Below are 23,008 nucleotides of genomic sequence, written 5' to 3'. Positions count from 1 at the left end.
GATGTGTAGTGCGTAAGCTACGTAAGGAGGAGGCAAAGGGGCGGAACATGCGTCTTGCGTACGCGGCGGGAAGAGGCGGGGTAGACGTAAGCGGCGTAGCTGGAAGTAGGGGCGGGATGCGTGGAGCTAGTGGAGCAGTAATGAGACCTGTGTGGGCCTCATGATAGTCTCGCGAGAGTTATGTAGACAGTAATGGGGCGGGGCTTCATGGGATTTCTGAGAATAAAATACGCCTAGGGCTTATTTACATATATACTTCATGTAAAGAAGTTGAGAGGAGCCAAATCCAAAAGATGACGAGGCCGACTTTCTGTGGCGTTAACGGGATTCATTCAAAGGCCCGCCATGTGTATAGAGATAGGTGTTAGCGACGCCTTGTGATTTCACTGATGGTAGAGTTCCTGACCGGCGCCTGTCTGTGTCTTCTGCCTCTTACAGATTCAGTGACTTGACCAGGGCGACGGAGGTAGGACTTGGGCTCTGGAGTTCCTGGCCTCCGGGACTGATTTCCATCCACCTTTCCATGCTGCCTCTCTGCCTTGTAATCAGCACTTAACTTTTTTTGGTCCCTTTGTCCTCTTAATTATTGAAGACAACCTTTCTTCCCTACTAAGACCCCGCCCCCACAGAGCTCTTGTTTATGTGGGTTTTATCTATCAATATTTATCATATTAAAAATAAAAACGTCTCCATATTATGAAAATCGTTTTATACTTCCATCACAGCCTAAAAGGGTAAAAGGTTCCCCCGTCCCCGGAGCACTGAGAACCACTGGTCTAACTCCTTGGCATATGCAAACCAGATGAGCAGCACAGAAGGGAGCTATTTTGTCAGCACATTTTTTCAGCATAATATAAGCAATGAGTGACGAAAAGCAATGTCATTTGTATGACATATAATTGTTTTTAAATTAGTTCCTTTTTTTTGAGATTTCTTTTTAAAAGTTTGAATTCCAAATTCTCTCCCAGTCCCTCTCCCACCCATTGAGAAGGCAAGCAACGTGATACCGTTATGAATGTGACGTCAGGTAAAACATATTTCCATATTAACCATGTTGCAAAAAAGTCCAAAAAAAATAAAGTTAAATAAATATGCTTCAATCTACGCTCAGTTCATTAGTTCCCTCTCTAGAGGTGGATAGCATATAATCCTAATGAAAGAAAGGTAGGTTCCTAGTGCACTTAACATATCATAACAGGTTTTTAAAAGACGACAGACAATACTCCCTCAATCTTATTTTGTAACTTCTCTTTTACCTAAATGCCCTGCTTCAAACATATCTGAGTAGTGAGTGCCCTACTCATTCAGTCACAAAACATTTTCGGTGGTCCTATTTATGAGAGACAAAAAGGCATAAGTGGATAGAGTGCTGTACTTGGATGGTGAAAGAAAGACCTAGGTTCAAATATCATCTCTGACAAGATGTATAACCATGTGGCAAGTCACTTGACCTCTCCAAACCTCAGGAAACTTTTAAGACTCTTAAGTTGTAGACTTGTTGCTCAAGAAAGTTCTCACATACGTTAAAACACAAGGTACTGTAGGGGATCAAAAATAGACATGACCCAGTTCTTGCCCTCAGTGATTTAATGGTCTGGCAGGGGAGCTATCTTCAGAATATGCTTCCAGTTTCAGTACTAAAAAAAAAATCTTTCAATTACGTCTCTATCTGCCTACCTTGTCTTCTAAGTCTGTTTCTACATGTATTGCCTGCTCTGTGAAACTATTCCTGATGTCCCACTTCAACCCAGAGTAACTTCTTCCTCCTCTGAACTTCCCAGAGCATTATGCAGCATATGGGGAGGGTCCTGTGTTAATTGTAGTGTTAATTACCAACTTTAAGTATATGTTATTATCTTTTCCCATCTGTCCTGAGAATCAGTAAGGTATAGGAAAAGGTCACTAAATCTGGAGTCTGGAGACTTCTTTTGGTTCAAATGGGTGGGTGGGTGGGTGGGGGGTAGTTAATACTTTCACTTTCTACCCCATGGGGGGGTTTGTGAAAACAAAACAAAATAACAAAACAAAATTGCTTAGTAAGTTCCATAGCTGAATAAGCATTCACAATATACTTTTCATCAATTGATTACCTAAGTGAGAGGGCCCTTCTACCCTATCCCAAATCTAGCCCCCCCCATCCCAAATCAATCAAATAAGCTTAATTCTGAGGGGGAAGGAAGGTATTTAATTCACAGTTTGCTTTCCAGTTTCAACTTCTCATCTTGGGGTAGGGGAAGATGAACCCCCTGATAGCCTCCCCCTCCCCAGTCAAGGCAATTCAGAGATTGCTTTCTTGGCTGGGGGTGTCATTGGTTTTTCTTGTTCTCTGTTTTTTTCCTCATACATCAGGATCCTGAATTGGAGAATTGGAAAGATAGAAGGGTGGGAAATGGGAAGAGTCTGTTTGAGAGAGTAGTTAAGGGGTCAGAAGCAAGTAAATTAAGAAGACACAGACTGGGGTATGAAAGTAACCAAGGATTTCAGAAAGATGGGAGGAAATAGAGTTGGTGGAAGGGAAAAGAACCACAGCTTTGTTGGGGAGAGTGAACTAGACTAAGGAAGTTGTCATTGGGAGGTCTGGGGAATGGGTAAGGGCAGAGCCCAGGAAAGGATTCAGATGAAGAATATGGGGAATCCAGGATAGTTTATGGGGTTCTGACACTTACATTTTAAGAATGGCTGATCTCTTGCCTAGCATCATCCTGAGGAAGTCAGGGTAACAGATGGTTTCCCCAGAGCCACTTGCCACCTCTGTAATTAGTTTCTTCAGCTCCAGGTGAGTCTTTGGGACTCCTAGTTTCTCCAGCATTCTCTTCAGGGACATTGTATCTTCCAGATTGATTGAAGAGGATCATACAACCCCATTTCTTTAGATTCTTATCCTCTTCTTTCCCACCCCAAGAAGGGAGTAGATCCCACCCCACCCAGTGAGTAGGACTGAAGCAAATGCCAGGCCTCTGGTAGTTTGGCAAGGACTCAGGATAGACCACCCTCCCTGATTGCTAGACATGTTTTTGGAAGAAATATTTCTTCCTCCCATTCTTGTAATTACCCCATTCTCACCAATATTGCCATCTCCATTGAGGTCAAACTCCATATATTTCTCTGAAGCGGTGAGGAGAAAAAAAGAGAGAGCAGAGAGACAGGGTGAGTAGAGGAATGCATTTGTGGTGGACAGGAGACACAGGTTATTGGCAAGAGGTGGTTGGAGAGAAGGGATGGGAGATAGGAACAATTAGGGAAATTGAGGAAGAAAGGAGGGAAACAAATAGCTATTGGAAATTAGATTTAAGTGTAGGGGAATTAAAGGGATATGAGATTGCTTCTACCTGAATGCAGAGAGATTTTATGTCTATTACTAGCTCCTTGCCCCGACTAGGATTTTTCCCTTTCTCTTACTCTTAAAGGCTTCCAGTTTTGGGGATAGATCCTCATCATTGCTATATTTGGGGTCATCCAGGAATTCCTGTTGGGGACAGGCAGGGAAATGAACAATTCTCTTCTCAATTCCTTGCTTCCTGTCTCTTTTTGTTCCTTTCCCCTCTTTCTTCACCTTCTTACCTGGTTGATTCTATCTAGTTTCTCCTCTTGCTGAGCTTTCAGCAATCCAAATTCCTTGCCCCCTAGAAAGGAAAGGATGTAGGCACAGAGGTTAATAGTACTCAACTGACTTTCACATTACTTACCTTCTTGTCACATACGGTACTCTGAATATCCTTACCTCACCCTTTGAGTTGACTCCCCACTCCCAGAGTTCTCCTCTTACTCCTTCCCTATCCAGCTCTCCCAGTTCTGCCCCTACTACCATTACCCTCTCTCTTACCTTGAAAGTCTCTGGTCTGGTTCATGACCTCTAAATGGCCAGAGGAGAGCTGGAGCCAGGCAAAGCTGTCTGTTCTGCTGTCAGTCCTCTCTAAGACAATATCCTCTGCTGCCTACCTCCTAGACTTCCTCTTTCCCAGAATCCGTTCCCCACTACCTCCTAGTCTTCACTTCCCCATCAGCTTTTGCTGACTCCAGCACCCTAAGGGAGGGGCTATACTTGGGGTGTAGGTATATAGAATGAGTGAAGGAAAAGGAAAATAATACATGATGGATGAGTCCTCCGTTTTGTCTAACCTTTGTCCCTCTTGTGGGACTTTTCAGCCCATCCCCTCCAAGGGAGACTGAGATGACAGTGGATCCCCTATTTCCTGAAACACCTCTCTACTGAGTTACCTGAGGCTGCATCTGCTTTCCCTTGGTATAACTGATCTCTGCATCTGTATCTGGAAGTTTTTCCTTCCTATTGCTCCCACTCTGACTCTTGGTAGGCCAGTGTGAATTTGTGATACTCTAACCAGATTCTCTCATTTGTATTTTCTGTAGTGTTCATATGTAGTAGGTACCAATATTTCAACTTCTTCCCTTCTTCTCTCTACTCCTTTCAGGTCTGTCTTTTCAAGGAAATTGCCCAGGGCCTGGTGATGAGAACTTTTGAGGAGAGGAATGGAGAGTGGATAGAGGAGTGAAACTGTTGAAGGTGGAGAAGAAGAGGATAAAGTCTGAGGAGAGTGTGTCAGATGAGATGTAAGTGTTTGGGGATGGGTAGGAATAAAGTATAGACTTCATATAAGTTGGAGAATCTTCACTAGAACAAAAATGGAAACATAGACCAAGGATTCCACAATGAAAGGGATAGCTTCTTGTACTAGGAAGCATAGAGGAGTCCCCCATCATTCTGGGATTGATTAAGAATGTTTAGCCTTACCTCAAGTTACACGAAAGAGGAGGAAAGAAGTTTGGTGAAAGGAAAAGCATGGAGTCTATGAGAGAGGCCAGTCTGGGGAGGAGGAAGCATCTAATGGGGCCTATGGCATAAGAGGAAGAACACAAATCTAATAACAGATGTGAAGGAAGGGCCTTGAAAAGTAAATATGTGAGTGTATTCCCAGATCTAGGACCTACGTACCTGGTTCCCACTGATCCAAAAGACAAGACAGCTTAGAGGTGGAGATGGGATGGGAAGAATAGCCTGGGTTTGGGGTCCTGGTAATACTTGGAGGGAGAAGGTATTCATATCCTGGGAAGAAAGGGGAACAAGAAAGCTAGGTAATTATTTTGGTGATTAAGGTACTGACTTGGAAGAAAAAAAAAATGAGGTTGCTCGGAGGTCCAGGGAAAGAATATGCTTGGGGGAGATCAGAAATGAAAAGGTGGGGTGGTGGGGGCATGTAACCAGAAAGGGTCAGGTAAGCAAATTTTGTTTAATGTGTTCTGTGAGTACGCTTTCTGTTGGCACTATAGGCATGGTGCCTTAATTTTCTGCTCACTCAGGAAAGGAAAGATTTTAGTAGAACTGGGAAAGAAAGGACTAAGACGGGAAGGGGACATTAGGCGAGAGCCTACTCCAGAAAAGTAAGGCAGTACAGTGGAAAAAGTTTGGAACTTGGAGTCACAGGACCTGAATTCAAATCCCAGTTTGGTCATATATTACTTGTATGATCTTCATGCTTCATCTCTCTAGGCCTCAGTTTTCTGATCTGTAGAATGAAGGGGTTAGAATGAAATATCTCAGATGTCCCTTTTAGGTCCTGCTGTCTTTTGGTTTCCCAGTTTCCCTGGAGATTCTGACCCAGGAAGGCAGCTCTTCTGTTCTTTCATGAACAGCCAAGGGAGGCCTGCTATTGACTCAGCCATTTTTATCAGGATAGAGAGATCAGGAAAAGGAAATTGGAATCCAGAAGCTGCTGAAGCCCCTCTGATTATGCCTGCTTTCTCTGGGACCCCAGGGCCACACTCTGGATTCGGAATATTGATAGCTATTTTACTAGACCTTAGACTTTCACAAGGCTGGGTTGTAAAGGTGCAGGAGCAGGATGGGCAGTGGAACACAAATATGGATGTTCGGTTCTAGCTTTTTATAGTGTTGTCTATCACCATGGTTAAAATGTAGTCAGTAGTATATTTCTGAAGTACCCAGCAGATGGCGAGCTATTCTAGCTGGAGGCCACATGTGGGGCAGTCTGCCCATCAACTGAATGCAGCATTTTCTCTGACTACTAAAGGACACTGAAATCCTGTGGGGCTTTAGAAACACACATGCGCACGTGCGTGCACACACACACCCCCCCCCCCAATTTATTATTATTTTTAACATTCTTTTCTTTTTAAATTTTGATTTCTAAATTCTCTCCCCTCACATACCCAATGAGAAGGTAAGCAATATCAATTGATATGAATATGATATCAATCATACATGTAAAATCATGCAAAACAAATTTCCATATTAACCATATTTCAACAGAAAGAAAAATTTAAAAAGTGAAAAAATTATATTTCAATTTGCATTCAGAGTTTATCAATTCTCTCTATAGAGGTAGATAGCATTTTTTCAAGATGAGTGCTTTGTAATTGTCTTGAATCAGAGTAGCTAAGTCTTTCACAGTTGATCATCATTACAACATTGCTGTTTTGGTGCATGATGTTTTCCTGGTTCTTCTCATTTCACTTTGCATTAGTTCATATAGTTCTTGCCATTTTTTCTCCTGAAACTACCTCCCTCATCATCTGAGCTGCTTTTTCCACTGGGGCTGCTTTTCACCTTCATGTCAGGCATGAAACTTGGTGTTTGCATAAGCTATTGCTTCCTAAGATCTAGGTGAGCTGATGAAGTTTTCTAAGCAGGTAAAGAGGAAACCATTACAATTTTCTTGGTTCCATTTCCAACCTCCTGCAGTAATTTATCAGATAGGTAGATACAGATATAGATAAATAGATCCACTTGATATGTGGATCATTATAGTTTTAATAAATATTAAATCAAGGAATGTAAGTCAGGAAAGTTTCTTACATTCAAATAAATAAATTTCTTTTCCTTTTTCCTTTTAGTTTTCTCAGAGGAAAAGGAGGTTTTGTGTCATTCTTCAGGAAGAAAAGAGAGATCGGAGGCCTTCCAAACCCCCAGTCTGATTGCTGAACAGAATTCATAGCAGTTTATGGTTGTTGAATAGGTAAGAGTGCTGAACTTGGAATCAGTAAGACGCGAGTTCAAACTCTTTTTTAAACACTTACTAGCTATGTAACCCGGTTAAGTCACATAACCTTTGCCTGCCTCAATTTCCTTATCTATAAAATGGAAAGGATAACAACATCTACCTTCTCTTGCTATTGTGAGGATAAAATGAGATAATATTTGTAAAAGTACTTTGCAAGCATTAAGGCACTATATAAATGCTAGTAATTATAATGATTTTCATCATCATCACTAGCATTAGCAGTAGTGGTATGGCCCTTAGCAGACTTTGGGTGGCAGACTGTTGTGTGTTGTCCTCATACCATCTGGATCAGCACTAGTAGTCTGGCAAACCCTCATCTGGCCATACCTGTGGTCTTTCAAGTATAATCTGAAAATTTCAAAAAGAGAAAAAGAGTGTAAGTTGTAGCCAGGGTTCCTTTTTTTAAATTTATTTTTTATTTTTTTTCAGGATTCCTTTTATAATGTTCTCTGTCACAGAGAGAATCTACATGCCCAAAGGACAGTCCTATTGTCTGTAGAAGAATATGTTCTGCCTAGCCTTACTAAAATCATTTTAGCCTTATGAGAAGATTCTCTAAAAAAATTAAATTTATATATTTATTTTTATATGAATCCATAATTTGGCCCTTCCACTATCCCCCATTAAGTAAAAGGAAGGAAGGAAAAAAGGAAAGGAAGGAGGGAGGGAAGAAAGGGAAAGAAATAAACAAAAACCCTAAGCCTTCATCACAAACATGAATAGTCCAACAACAAAAAAAATTCCTACATTTGCACACCTGAGAATTTTTCTGTGTTTTAACTTCATCTGTGTGGCAGAAGGTGAGTGACATGTTTCATCTTCAGTCCTCTGGATTTGTAGTTTATCTTTGCATTGATCAGGGTTCTAAAGTTTTTCAAAGCTGTTTTTCTCTATGTTGTCATTGTAGAAACTGTTTTTCCAGATCTGTTTGCTTTGCATTATTAGTTCATAGAGGTCTTCCCATGTTTCTTTAAAAATGTTCATTTTGTTATTTCTTATCCCTTATATTCATATATACCATAATTTACTTAGTCATCCCCCAATAAGACAGTCCCTTAATTTCTCATTTTTGGCTACTTTGAAAAGAACTACTACAAACATTTTTTTTACATATAGATTCTCCCCCTCCCCATTTTTTTGATCTCTTAGGGGTATAGACCTAGTAGTGATATCACTGTGTTAAAGTACATGCACAACTTAATATATTCTTGGGCATAGTTTGAAATGGCTTTCCAGAATGGCTATATCATTTCAGAGTTTCACCAGCACAGTACATCAATGTTCCCGTTTTCCCGGAACCCCTTTGACATTAGTTATTGCATTCTATCATCTTTGCCAGTGTATATGAGTAACTGTGTGCTTAATTTGCATTTCTCTAATTACTAATGATTTTTTATATCTTGAGTTTTATCTTTTGAAACCTACCTGTTTGTATCCTCTGACCATTTTATCAATTGGGGAACCTCAATCAGAGAAACTTGTTGTAAAGATTTTTCCCCCCATTTACCTGTTTCCTTTCTAATTTTAACTAAATTAAATTTGTTTATACAAAAACTTAAAAATTTTTATAATCAAATTTAACCATTTAATCTTTGAGATAATAAGCATTTTGCTTACTAGTCATAAACTTTTCTCCTATCCATGGAGTCTGAAAGGTAATTTCTTCTTTGCTCCTTTAATTCATTTTTTAAAATAACCTAAATTTCTTAGTTTGTAGTGTCTCTTGGTAAATAATGTGAGGCACTGGTGTAAACCCACTTTTTGTCAGACTTGCCCTCCTCGTTGGTCAGGCCTCCTCACAGCCTACTCTGCGCAGTTGCTTCACCAAATATTCTTCTAATCCTCTGAACCTTTGTGGTCTTGGACTGGTTAGGAATACCTTCTCCCAGGGGCTCCCAGTCTGACAGCCACTCCAAATGATGGGGGACGGGATCCCAATAGTTTTCCCAGTTTTCCCAGCAATTTTTGTCAACTAGTGAGACTCTTCCCAGTGGGAAGATTCAAAGAAGAGGCAAAATTCCTCTAGATTATAAAAGTAAAACTGGTGGTGAAGAAAAGTAAGGAGTAGGGACATGAGAGCCTCCTCCTATGTAGTCACTAGTAGGAGGTATTATATAAATGTTTATTCCCTTCCCACTCCTCTCCCACCCTTCTCAGTACCTGGTGGAAGAAATCTGGTTGTGATGGGGTACCAGGGGTCTAGGTGTAAAACCAACTTGTAAAACCAGTCTGTGAAGTTGTAACTGCAACTTGTCCTTTCCCACCCTTGAGCTCTGCCCCTTCTCCCTATCCCACGCTCTGCCTAGGCAACACCCTGTGACCCCTTTGTTCTTACTTAATCTCTTCATTTCTTCTGGGCCTGGCCCACACCCTCCTTTGTCCTTGCCTTTTGTCTCCTTGGCCTGGACCAAATCTTATCTAAACTATCTATTCACATGCTCCTCTTGGTCAGCTCTGACCTTTGTCTATGCACTGAGGCCCCTCCCCTCTGGTCAGCCCTGACAATGGTAGCCCTACCCTTTAAAGGTAAAAGCTTGTACCCCTCTCACTTGCAGGTCCCCTAAAGAACTCTTGCCGCTTCTCATGAAAGCTTAACAATAAACTTCTACAACTCTCACTCCAATTAAGCCTGAGACCTTGAATTCTTTCCAGATGATATTGCAGGTTTTCTGGTCTTAGATAAGATCATAATTCCTGCTGAATCTATTGGGATCCCGTCCCCCATTATTTGGAGTGGCTGTCAGACTGGGAGCCCCTGGGAGAAGGTATTCCTAACCAGTCTAAGACCACAAAGGTTCAGAGGATTAGAAGAATATTTGGTGAAACAACTGCGCAGAGTAGGCTGTGAGGAGGCCTGACCAACGAGGAGGGCAAGTCGTGCCACCAACCACAAGGGCCACTACCCACAAGGGCCACTACCAGGCCTTTCACCAAAGGGCTGGGACTGGAAAGAGCTAGGTAAGAACAAAATGCAGGACTCCTGTCCAGAACAGCAAATACCCCTGGGGCTACCACTCCATAGCCCAGAAATTAAAAAAAAAAAACCCCTATCAGGACCTCCAAGGATGGCAAAGTAAACCCAGACTGCTCCAACCCCCACCCCAACCCTGAAAACATAGTAACTATTGCCCCAGGGCAAAACCCTCAACAGTAAAGGCTTGGGAACCCTAGAGGAAGGGTGTGGCTAGGGCCCTGCCTCAAAATGGGTAGAAAGCTGACTACAAAGACTCTGGAGTCATACTATCCTTAGAGGGAGGAGCCAAACTCAGAGGGAGACAATGTGGATTCCACACCCACAGCTGAAACATCAACAGGGAACCGGTCTCAAGCACAGAAAGCTCTCCTAGATGAGCTCAAAAGGAACTTTGAAAACCAAATGAGAGATAGAAGAAAAAATGAATAATTCTTTTAAAATAAAAATTGTAGAATTAGAAAAACATTATAATGAAGAAAACAGCTCCTTAAAAAGAAAAGTATATGATATGGAAAAGGAGCTCCAAAAACTAACCAAGGAAAATGATTTGCTAAAAACCAGAATCAACCAAATTGAAACAAATAACTCTATGAGGAACCAAGAATTAGTCAAACAAAACAACAAGAATGAAAAATTAGAAAAAGAGGTAAAATATTTCAATGGAAAAATAACTGACCTGGAAAACAGATCCAGGAGAGATAACCTGAGAATCATAGGCCTATCAGAAAATCATGATGAAAAAATGCACCTGGACAACATTCTCTAACAGCTCATTAAGGAAAACTGCCCTGAGATACTAGAACATGAGGGTAAAATAGAAATCGAGAGAATCCACCAGACACCTGCTGAAAGAGATCCCAAATTGAAAAGTCCTCAAAGTGTTGTGGCCAAACTCAAGAACTATCAGGTGAAAGCAAAAATACTTCAAGTGGCCAAAAAGAAACAATTCAAATATTGAGGAACCACAGTGAGGATCGCACAGGATTTGGCAGCCTCTACACTGAAAGAGTGGAGGCAGTGAAATTCAATTTTCCGCAGGGCAAAAGAGCTCAGGTTACAACCAAGGATCACCTACCCAGCGAGACTGAGCATATTCTTCCAGGCAAAGAGATGGTCATTCAGCGATATAACAGATTTCCAGACCTTCCTGATGAAAAAGCCAGAGCTCAATGGAAAATTCAACCTCCAATTACGAGATGCAAGAGTGACATAGAAAGGTAAACAAGGAAAACACACACACACATACACACACCCTGTTATTTAATAAGAGCAAACTGTTTATAGACAAGTAGAGGATATGAGAATAATTTACACAAAATGATGATTAAAAAAAATCTTATTAAGGGCTACAAAGGGACTGCAATGGAAGAAGAGGGGTGAATGAAATGGAAAAGGGTAAATTATGCCACACAAAGAGGCATAAAAACAATATAGCAGAGGAAAAGAAGGGAGGGAGATGAGTATTATATGAACTTTTCCCTCATTGGGTCTGGTGCAAGGAAGGAATAACAACCAGTTAAGCATAGGACTCTATGGAGAAGAGACGCAAAATGTATCAGAGGGAAAGAGGGGAGGGAGAGGAGCTTCGAATGAGCTTTGTTCCTGTCACTCTTGATGCAAAGAAGAAATAACATACATAAAAATATCCTACATGCAGTAGGAGGGGGAAAGGGCTATGAAAGGGGGGAGGGTGGTTAGTAGGGAGGGAAGAAGTAAGGGAGAAGGGGAGGAAAAGGGAGGGGGTCTGATAAGGGAATACTGAGGGAGGCGGTGGTCAAAAGGAAAACTATTAAAGTGGGGAAGGGAGAAGGGGAGAAAAAATATAAGCATTAACAGGGGAAGGAATAGGATGGAGGGAAAGAAACAGATAATAATCATAACTGTGAATGTGAATGGAATGAACTCTCCCATAAAATGGAGGCGGATAGCCAAATGGATTAAAAATCATAATCCTACAATATGCTGTTTATAAGAAACACATCTGAAAGAGAGGGATACACACAGGGTAAAGGTAAAAGGCTGGAGTAAAATATATCATGCCTCAGCTAAAGTAAAAAAAGCAGGGGTAGCAATCCTTATCTCAGATAAAGCAAAAGCAAAAATTGATCTAATTAAAAGAGATAAGGAAGGAAACTATATCCTGCTAAAAGGCACCATTGAGAATGAAGCAATATCATTACTTAAAATATATGCGCCAAGTGGTATAGCATCCAAATTCCTGGAGAAGGTAAGGGAATTAGAAGAAGAAATAGATAGCAAAACTATTCTAGTGGGAGACCTTAATCTCCCCCTCTGTGAGCTTGATAAATCCAACCTCAAAATAAACAAGAAAAAAGTTAATGAGGTGAATAGAATTTTAGAGAGGGTAGGTATGATAGATCTCTGGAGAAAACTGAATGGGGATAAAAAGGAATATACCTTCTCAGCGGTACATAGCACATACACAAAAATTGACCATGTACTATGACATAAATACCTCACAATTTAGTGCAGAAAGGCAGAAATAATAAATGCATTATTCTCAGATCATGATGCAATAAAAATCGTATGCATTAAAGTGCTATGGAAAGCCTGACTGAAAACTAATTGGAAGGGGCAGGCAGGTAGCACAGCGAGTAAGAGCACCGGCTCCAGTGTCGGGATGACCTGGGAATTGAATCCGGGATCTGACACTTAGCACCCACCCAGAAACACCTGGCCGTGTAACCTTGAGCAAGTTACTTAACCCCAATTGCTTAGGGGCGGCCAGGTGGCTCAGCGAGTAAGAACACCAGCTCCAGTGTCAGGATGACCTGGGGATCAAATCCAGGCTCGGATACTTAGCACCACACCCAGAAATAACTGGCCATGTAACCTTGAGCAAGTTACTTAACCCCAATTGCTTACAAAAAAAAAAAGAAAATTAATTGGAAACTAAACAATTTAATCCTAAAGAATGAGTGGGTCAAACAAGAAATCATAGAAACAATCAGTAACTTCATTCAAGAGAACGACAATAATGAGACAACATATCGAAATTTGTGGGATGCAGCAAAGGCAGTTCTTAGGGGAAGTATTATATCCCTGAATGCATACATGAATAAATTAGAGAAAAGAGAGGTAAATGAATTGGGCATGCAATTGAAAAAGTGTGAAAAAAAACAAATTGAAAACCCCCAATTAAATATTAAATTAGAAATACTGAATACCAAAGGAGAGATTAACAAAATTGAAATTAAGAAAACTATTGAATTAATAAATAAAACTAAGAGCTGGTTTTATGAAAAAAAAAAAACAATAAAATTGATAGACCCTTAGTCAATATGATAAAAAAAAAGAAGAAAACCAAATTATGAGTATCAAAAATGAAAAGGGTAAACCTACCACCAATGAAGAGGAAATTAAAATAATAATTAGGAATTATTTTGCCCAGTTGTATGCACATAAATTTGACAATCTTAGTGAAATTGATGAATATTTACAAAAATATAGGTTGCCCAAAAAACTGAAGAGGAAGTAAATTACTTAAATAACCCAACCTCAGAAAAAGAAATCAAAAAAGTCATCAGTGAGCTCCCTACGAAAAAATCTCCAGGGCCAGATGGATTTACTTGGGAATTCTATCAAACATTTAAAGAACAATTGATTCCAATACTCTACAAACTATTCGGGAAAATTAGTGAAGAAGGAGTTCTACCAAATTATTTTTATGACACAAATGTGGTACTGATACCTAAATCAGGAAGAGATAAAACAGAAAGAAAATTATAGACCAATCTCCCTCATGAATATAGATGCAAAAATTTTAAATAAAATATTATCAAAAAGACTACAGCAACTTATTATAAGAATAATACACTTTGATCAGGTAGGACTTATTCCAGGAATGCAAGGATGGTTTAATATTAGGAAAACCATCAGTATAATTGATCATATCAACAATACAACTAGCAAAAACCACATGATTATCTCAATAGATGCAGAAAAGGCTTTTGACAAAATACCACATCCATTCCTATTAAAAACACTAGAAAGAATAGGAATAAATGGAGCCTTCCTTAAAATAATAGGTAGCATCTATTTAAAGCCATCAGCAAGTATTATATGTAATAGGGAGAAGCTAGAAGCATTTCCAATAAGATCAGAGATGAAACAAGGATGGCTACTATCACCGCTCCTATTCAGTCTGGTACTAGAAATGTTAGCAGTAGCAATTAGAGAAGAAAAAGAAATCAAAGGAATCAAATTAGGCAAAGAAGAGACTAAGCTATCACTCTTTGTAGATGATATGATGATATACTTAGAGAATCCTAGAGAATCAAGTAAAAAACTACTTGAGACAATAAATAAATTTGGCAAAGTTTCAGGATATAAAATAAACCCACATAAATCCTCAGCATTCCTGTATATTTCTAATGAAATTCAACAGCAAGAGATAGAAAGAGAAAACCCATTTAAAGTTACTGTAGACATTATAAAATATTTGGGCATCTACCTGCCAAAACAAACCGAAGACCTATATGAACACAAGTATAAAACACTTTTCACACAAATAAAGTCAGATCTAACTAATTGGAAAGACATCAATTGCTCATGGCTGGGTCTAGCTAATATAATAAAAATGACAATTTTACCTAAATTAAATTAAATTATATATGTAGTGCCATACCAATCAGTTTACCAAAAAACTACCTTGTAGAGCTAGAAAAAATAGTAACAAAATTCATTTGGAAGAACAAAAGGTCCAGAATATCAAGGGAATTAATGAAAAGAAATGCTAGGGATGATAGACTAGCTATACCAGATTTTAATCTGTACTATAAAGCAGCAATCCTCAAAACTACTTGGTATTGGCTGAGGAATAGAGTAGTGGATCAATGGAATAGATTGAGTACATGGGTCTCAGCAGTCAACGACTAAAGTAATCTACTGTTTGATGAACCCAAAGACCCCAGTTTTTGGGATAAGAACTCACTATTTGACAAAAACTGCTGGGAAAACTGGAATATAGTATGGCAGAAACTGGGCATAGACCATTATCTAACACTATATACCAAAATCAAGTCTAAATGGGTTCATGATCTAGGTATAAAGGCTGATACTCTAAGCAATCTGGGAAAGCAAGGAATAGTTTATCTGTCAGATTTGTGGAGAGGGGAAGATTTTATGACCAAACAAGAATCAGAAGACATTATAAAATGCAATATGGATAATTTTGATTACATTAAATTGAAAAGCTTCTGTACAAACAAAGCTAATGTAACCAGGATTAAGAGGGAAGTGGAAAATTGGGAAAGAATTTTTACAACCTATGTCACTGATAAAGGAGTCATTTCTAAAATATACAGAGAATTGAGTCAAATCTATAAGAATACAAGCCACTCCCCAATTGATAAATGGTCAAAGGATATGAACAGGCAGTTTACAGAGGAAGAAATTAGAGATATAAGCATATGCAAAAATGATCTAAATCACTATTGATTAGAGAAATGCAAATCAAAACAACTCTGAGGTACCACATCTCACCAGTCAGATTGTCTAAGATGACAAAACAGGAAAATGACAAATGCTGGAGAGGATGTGGACAAATTGGAACACTAATGCATTGCTAGTGGAGTGTGTGAACTGATCTAACCATTCTGGAAAGCAATCTGGAATTATGCCCAAAAGGCTATAAATAATTTCATACCCTTTGACCCAGCAATACCACTTCTAGGATTGTATCCCAAAGAGATCATAGAAGTGGGAAAAAGACCTATATGTACAAAAATATTTATAGCAGCTTTTTTTGTGGTCGCAAAGAATTGGAAATTAAGGGGGTGCCCATCAATTGGGGAATGGCTGAACAAGTTGTGGTATATGCATGTTATGGAATACTATTGTGCTATAAGAAACAAGTAGCAGATGGACTTCATATTTACCTGGAGAGGCTTATACAAACTGATGCTGAGTGAGAAGAGTAGAGCCAGGAGGAATTTGTACACAATTACAGACAGAATGTATGTGTGATGACCAACTTTGATAAACTGGACTCTTCTCAGCAATCCAGAGGCATAAGTTAAACCCAAAAGACTCACGATGGAGAGAGATGTTTGCATCCAGAGAAAGAACTGAGATTGAACCCAGATTGAAGCAAACTACCTTCCCTTTTCTATTTTCTTGTCTGATTTTGTTTCCTCTTTCCCATTTTTCATTCCTTCTGTTACAATCCTTCTTTATAACCTGACTAATGCCTAATGTGAAAGTATTTGCGGATACTATACTTGATTGTATGCCACCATGGGAGGGGGAGGGGAGGGAGAGAAAATTTGAAACTCAAGGAATTGTGGTAATGAATCTTGTAAACTAAATGTAAACAAATTAATAAAGACCAAAAAAAAAGAAGAAGAAGAATATTTGGCTACTAAGAAACTTAATTGGTTGACTAGTTCAACTTTTTAGTTAAGTGGTTAGAGAGATGGTGACATATCAGTTTGTTTCAAAGTGAAGAAGAAAGCCAGTTGTGTTGGTTGGTTGCTTGTTGTCCTTCATTCTCAAAGAGTACCAAAATGACATCACTATGTTGGAGTCAGTACAGTGTGTTCGATTATGGTTTATCAGACCAATATGAGCTTGGAAGGCTCTACCACAGGTTAGGTACAAATAATCCACCATTGGAGATGTCTCTAAATTTGCATGTCTCACATTTTTTTTTTGAGCTACTGCAATTCTGCTTTGCTTATAGAGTGCAGTACCTTCTTTGATGTGGGCACACCATGCTGGACTGTCTTTTGCCAGTGTCTCCCATGTCATGCAATCAATTCTAAAGTTCTTCAGGGAAACTTTGAGAGTGTCTTTGTATCACTTCTCCTGACTACTATATAAATCCCTGCCTTGCATGAGTTCTCCATAAAATAGTCTTTCAGGCAAAAATACACTTGACATTCAAACTGCATGGCCAACCCATCAGAGTTCTCTGCAGTAGAGGTTAAATGCTTGGCAGTTTAGCCCAAGAAAGAACCTCAGTGTCTGGTACCTTATCTTGTGTAATGGTAATGTAATTTTGAATTTGGAGATCCCTTTTGTGTTGGCAAAAGTAGCAGGTACTTAACACTTAGTAACTGATCAAGCCTCTGATTGGGGGAACAGAAGGTATGAACTCCTGTCTCCTGTTAACTGAGTAACAGGAAGGGGTTGATCAAGAAAGTTGGTAATACTGTGTATATAAGAAAAGCCCCAGAGAGGCACACTCAAAATTTCCTTGAGACAGAGATCTGGTGGCAGAACAGCTACAGAAGAATGGAGAACTGAGTCCTGAAAACTTGTCTTGGTGGAGCTTCTTCTGAACAGGATTTCAGGAGCCCAGAGTCAGGAGGCCAGGAGCCCAGGAGCAAGGAGCCCAGGAGCCAGGAGCTCAGGTGACTGAAGCATGACCAGGATGCTGAGATTTTGTTTGTCTGTGGCTTGGTTGAGCCTTGAATTCCTTGGAGCAGAAATGGTGAAGGAGCTGACATGGACCAGACCCTGTGAATACCATTGTGGAGCAGGACCTTCCCAGAGAGCTGGACAAGGAACTGGGAGCTGTCTGCCATTGAACCCAGATGACAGTCTGTTGAATCTAGGTAGAATCTGGGACCATGGAAGGGGATCCAGGGAATCTGAGAACAGGTCCCAAGTCAAGATGAAGAAAAGACTTCTCCTTGGGTACTGAGTAATTATGGAATTATAGTTTACTAGTGACCTAAGGGGTGGAAGGTTTTTGTGAATGATACTTAGTAAGACTTTACTGAATAAGTGACTGATTGAGTTAATCAAGACTTTGCCCCAAGAGTGGAAGACTTTGACTGTGTACTTTGATACTACTGATAAGTGACTGATTGAATTAACTTAAGAGTGACTATTTTGTGACTGATTGAATTAACTTAAGAGTGACTATTTTACTTTGAGATTATGTTGTGAATATTATGTTGTGTCTGTGATAAGTTGAAATATGGTGAATGCTGTATTTTGAATTATGCTGTACCTTGATTTTCTATGGATGTTTTGCTTTTGTTACGGAATAGAGTGATCACTATACTGAGTAATCAGAACCTTAAAAAAAGCTGTTCACAGTAGCAGTTCTGGAAAGCTTCTGTGCATGGCATTACATCTTGCCAGGTGATCTTCAGAATATTCCTAGGACAATTCAAATGGAAGTGATTCATTTTCCTTGCATGGCACTAGTATTCTGTCCAGGTTTCATAGGCATACAACAATGAGGTCAGCACAATGGTTCTGTAGACCTTAAGTTTGGTAGGCAGTCTAATACATTTTCTCTCCTGCACTCTCCTTTGAAGCCTCCCAAACACTGAGCTAGCACTAGCAATGTATGTATCAACCTCATCGTCTATGTGAATATCCCTGGAAAGTAAACTGCCAAGGTAAGTGAACTTATCCACAGTATTCAGAATTTCCTCATTTGTTATGACTTATGGTTTCACATATGGGTGGTCAGGTACTATCTGGTAGAAAATGTGTTTTCTTGGTAGCAGTTGTTAGCACAAGCAGCAGAGAATTGACCCATATTTTGTTGCATCTTAGCTTCAGAGGCTGCATTGAGTGCACAATCATTTGTGAAAAAAAAATCATACACTAACTGTCCCTCCACTTTAGTCTTGGATTGTAGCCTTTTCAAGTTACATAATTTCCCATTGGTGTGGTAGCTGACCTTGGTGCTGTTTTTGTTCTTGTTGAAGGCATCTGACAATATTGCTGAAAACATCATACAAAAAAGCACAGGAGCAATCACAGTCTCCATACTCCATTGGTGATTGGGAAAGCATGAGAGCATCATCCATTATCCAGAACCCATACAAGTGTGCCATCATGAAATTGATGTATAATGTTGATGAACTTCTCTGGGCAACCAAATTTTGACATAATTTTCCTCAAGCCCTCATGACTGATGGTATCAAAGGCCTTGGTCATATCAATGAATGTTGTATACAGACCTCTATTCTGCTCTTGGCATTTCTCTTGGAGTTGTCAGGTAGCAAATACCACATTGACCATTCCTCAGCCCTTTCTGAAGCCATACTGACTCTCAGGTAGATGACTATTTTCCAGATAAAGGATCAGCCTATTAAGGACTCTGTCGAGAATCTTGCCAGCAGTGACTAAGAAAGACACCCCCATTGTGATTGTCACATCCCTTTATCTTTATAGAGATGGATAATGGAGGCATCCTTGGACTCCTGAGGGATAACTTCCTCCTGCCAGAAATTTTCACTCTGTTTTTGTATGAGCAATGGACCTCCACACACACACCTTGTAAATTTCAGCTAGAATAGGTGCTTCATCACAGGAGAAGAACCTAGTGGTATTCAAAACCTCTTCTTCAGTTGGAAATTTGGTTGAGGGATTGACTTAAGTTTGAGGTCAATAACTTGAGCACTGATTGATAAGTCTATTGAGGACACTATGGAAGTGTTCAACCCATCTCTCCAGGATCATGTCCTTATCACTAATAAATGGGGCTCTATTAGCCCTGAGTAGTTGAGATATACCATAGGTCTTTGGCCCATAAATAGCCTTCAGGGAATCATAAAATCACTTTGGATTGTTACTATCAGCATAAAACTGAATTTCTTCTGCCTTCTTACTGAGCCAAGAATGCTGCATCTCTCTAATACTTTCATCTTATTTTTGATGGAGTCAAATACCGCCTTCTTAGAGATGGATAAACAATCCTTTTGGTAAACTGTATGGAGTTCTTGTTTTTCATTTAGCAGCTCCTGAATTTCCCCAACATTTTCATCAAATCAGTATTGAGGTTTGCAATTGGTCTGACCCAGGTGAGCAAATGCAATGCTTTACATCAAGTTTCTGAAAGCTGCCCACTCCTTTTCTCCTGCACCGTTGCCAACAATGTGTTGACTCAGCTTTACCTCTAAATTAGCAATGAACTGTTCTTCCTAAGAGAAGCACTCTAGTCTATTGACATTGGTAGTCATCTTGTCTTGGGTCACCACTTTTGTTAGATGTGAAGATTTAGCTTGGACAGCATAAGTCTATGACCAGCCCAGCACTCTGCACCACACATCACCTTTGCCACTTTCACATCCTATTTCTTCTCTTTACAATGACAGTCTATTAAATGCCAATGTTTGCTATAAGGGTGCATCCGTGAAGTTTTATTTTGTTTAGGCAAATGGAAGACAGTGTTGGTGATGAGAAGGTCATGAGATGTATAAGTCTTCAGTAATAAGTGACCATTGCTGTTGCTGTTCCTGACTTCATTCTTCCCAAGGACTCCCTACCAAGTCTGGTAGTCTGTGCCTACTCTTGCGTTAAAGTCATCCAGAATATTAATCTTGTCCTCTTTCAGCACATTGATGATGAGGGTGTCTAGGGCTTCATAAAATTCTTCTTTGACCTCATCAGGGTTCTTCATAGTGGGGGCATGCACAATGATGGTGGTTGAATGGCACTTTCCTTCAAGTGGCAATTGCATTGTCACAGGTTTGTCATTCACACCTTTTTATATCATAAATGCTTGAAAGTCCTCTATTCCATTGAATAGCCATATTTCCCCCTGAATCATGATACTCAGTTTTGCTGGGTAGGTGATTCTTGATTTTAATCCCAGCTCCTTTGACCTCCCAAATATCATATTCCAAGCCCTTCAATCTCTCAGTGTAGAAGCTACCAGATCCTGGGTTATCCTGATTGTGTTTCCACAATATTCAAATTGTTTCTTCTTGGTTGCTTGTAATATTTTCTCCTTGATCTGGGAACTCCAGAACCTGGCTATAATATTCCTAGGAGTTTTCTTTTTGGGATCTTTTTCAGGAGGAGATCAGTGGATTCTTTCAACCTCTATTTTGCCCTCTGGTTCTAAAACATCAGGGCAATTTTCCTTGAGAATTTCTTGAAGGATGATTTCTAGGTTCTTTTGTTTTATCATGGCTTTCAGGTAGTCCAATAATTTTTAAATTATCTCTCCTGGATCTATTTTCCAGCTCAATGGTTTTTCCAATGATGTATTTCACATTGCCTTCTATTCTTTCATTTGTTTGGATCTGTTTAACAGCATCTTGATTTCTCATAAAGTCATTAGCTTCCATTTGCTTCACTCTAATTCTGAAGGAATGATTCTTTTCTGTGAGCTTTTGAGATTCTTTTTCCATCTGGCAAATTTGGCTTTTTAAGGCATTCTTCTCCTCCTTGGCTTTTTGAGCCTCTTTTGCCATCTGAGTTAGTCTATTTTTTAAGGTATTATTTTCTTCAGTCAGTTTGTTGACTCTCATTTCATCATTTTCTTGCATGGTTCTCATTTCTCTTCCCAATTTTTCTTCCACTTCTCTTATTTGGTTTTCAAAATCTTTTTTTTTTAAGCAATTGGGGTTAAGTAACTTGCTCAAGGTCACATGTCCAGTTATTTTGTGTGGGTGCCAAGTATCTGAGGCCAGAACCAATCCTGGGTCTCCTGATGCCGGGGCCAGTGTTCTTACTCACTGCGCCACCTGGCTGCCCCTCAAAATCCTTCTTAAGGTCCTCTATGGCCTGTAACTAGCTCATATTTTTCTTGGAAGCTTTTGATGCAGGAGTTCTGACTTTGCTATCTTCCTCCTGTTCCATGCTTTGATCCTTTTTGTCCCCAATATAGGAGTTTCCACTCCTATATTGGATTGCTTTGCTTCCTTTGCTTGCTCATGTTGCCACTCAATTACTTGACTTTTGAGCTTTTTGCCACAGTAGAACTCTGCTACCAAAGACGGGAGCTTTGTCCCAATTGCTGGGGTTTTCTCAGCTGCTGGAGCTATTAGTTGGCTGCCCTCTCTGAAGCCTCCACAAGATCTGGCAAATTGGTCATGCACCCCAGGACCTCCACCCTAGACAGTGATCCAGATCTAAGAAGTTTAAAGCACGGCCTGTGGAGGCTCAGTCACTTCTCCCTCCAGGGGGCAAAGGCCGGACCACTCCTGGACTTCCTTGTTCCCAAAGTCCACACTTCACTGACCTCTCACTTTGTCCTTAGCATCTATGGGTTGATAATTCTGGAAACCACCACAGCTGCTGGTGATCTGAAGTCCTTCCAGCCCTCAGCTGGTTGTGGCCACCCTGAGGCTAAAACCTCTGGCTCAGGAGGGGTTGGACTCGGCTCCCATAGTGCTTCACTGGCCCCTTCCTGCTGGCCTGCCAGACTGTCTTTAGCAGGAGGTTAGCTTCTCTCTGTCATTTTGTGGGTTGTGTAGCTCCAAAATTTGTTTAGAGTCATTTTTTACATGAATTAGAGGAGGTGGAAGTGGGAGCCACAAGGAAGTCCTGTTTCTACTCCACCATCTTGGCTCTGTTCGCACCTTTTTCTAGGCATACAAGCTTGTTGACTAGATTGGTTTTGATTGCAAAACCTATGCCAGCTTCACAGCACTCTCTTTCACTTCTACCACTCCAGAAAAATGTGTATATAACTCTGACTTCAGTAAGCTGGCCTTCATTTGCCAGTCTTGCCACACAGGGCTGCTGATGCAATACCTTCTGAGTTCTCTCACAAGAGCTGTTTGTCTTTCAGGCCTACTGGATTTTCTGTGCATGCACTCATTTCATGTACTGATGGTGAGTGGAATCAGCTTCATAAAAGTTTTTGTACATGCTTTTGTGTTTTGACCATAGGGTGAGATCCCTGCCTGTCATGGGAAGCAGACCAGGGTTGGGTGAAACAATTTTAGGGCTCCTTTTATAGCCCCTTCTTCACACCAGGAGGTGAGCAGTGCCATCCTTCTAAAAAGGTTGCTTAGATACCCGGGAGGGAGATGCTGCCAAATACCATTGCTGCTTCATTTCAGTGAGAAGACAACCCTGTGGCCTGGGTCACCTGTGTGCAGAATTGTGACTACAACTCCCAGTGTATACATATCTGCTGCTTCATTTCTTGCCTGACATCATAGGACTTTGAGGTAGGTAAAAATGGTAAAATGTGATGTCTTTTGATTCACACATAAGTTGGATTTAAGTGAGTCAGAGTTACACCAATTCTCTGCCTCATTCTCTCTTCCAG

General features: G+C 40.1%; 2 protein-coding genes across 12 annotated transcripts in view; one reads left to right on the top strand and one right to left on the bottom strand.

Moving 5' to 3' along the window:
* The first annotated feature begins 85 nt into the window (after positions 1 to 85).
* LTB (lymphotoxin beta) overlaps positions 86 to 23,008 on the top strand; it is a 61,788-nt gene continuing 38,865 nt past the window's right edge. Inside the window, exons 1-5 of one of the 11 annotated variants that reach the window (XR_011165485.1) lie at positions 86 to 466; positions 4,431 to 4,569; positions 6,871 to 6,992; positions 22,624 to 22,713; positions 22,797 to 22,907. The gene's annotated coding sequence lies outside the window, so the exon portion shown is untranslated. The other 10 variants (XR_011165486.1, XR_011165483.1, XR_011165493.1 and 7 more) reach the window with 10 other exon arrangements.
* Positions 2,163 to 3,979, bottom strand: AIF1 (allograft inflammatory factor 1). Its single transcript, XM_069073313.1, has 6 exons — positions 3,824 to 3,979; positions 3,562 to 3,623; positions 3,400 to 3,466; positions 3,064 to 3,105; positions 2,667 to 2,829; positions 2,163 to 2,353 (listed from the first exon to the last, which is right to left on the bottom strand). The coding sequence occupies exons 1-6, from the start codon at positions 3,846 to 3,848 to the stop codon at positions 2,269 to 2,271; spliced, it is 444 nt and encodes a 147-aa protein (XP_068929414.1). The 5' UTR covers positions 3,849 to 3,979; the 3' UTR covers positions 2,163 to 2,268.

The sequence above is a fragment of the Petaurus breviceps genome, unplaced genomic scaffold, assembly GCF_028583685.1.
Source record: "Petaurus breviceps papuanus isolate PSGF00001 unplaced genomic scaffold, PetGlider_PUasm1.0 90865, whole genome shotgun sequence".
NCBI lineage: Eukaryota > Metazoa > Chordata > Mammalia > Diprotodontia > Petauridae > Petaurus > Petaurus breviceps.
This window is presented reverse-complemented; position numbering and strand designations above follow the sequence as displayed.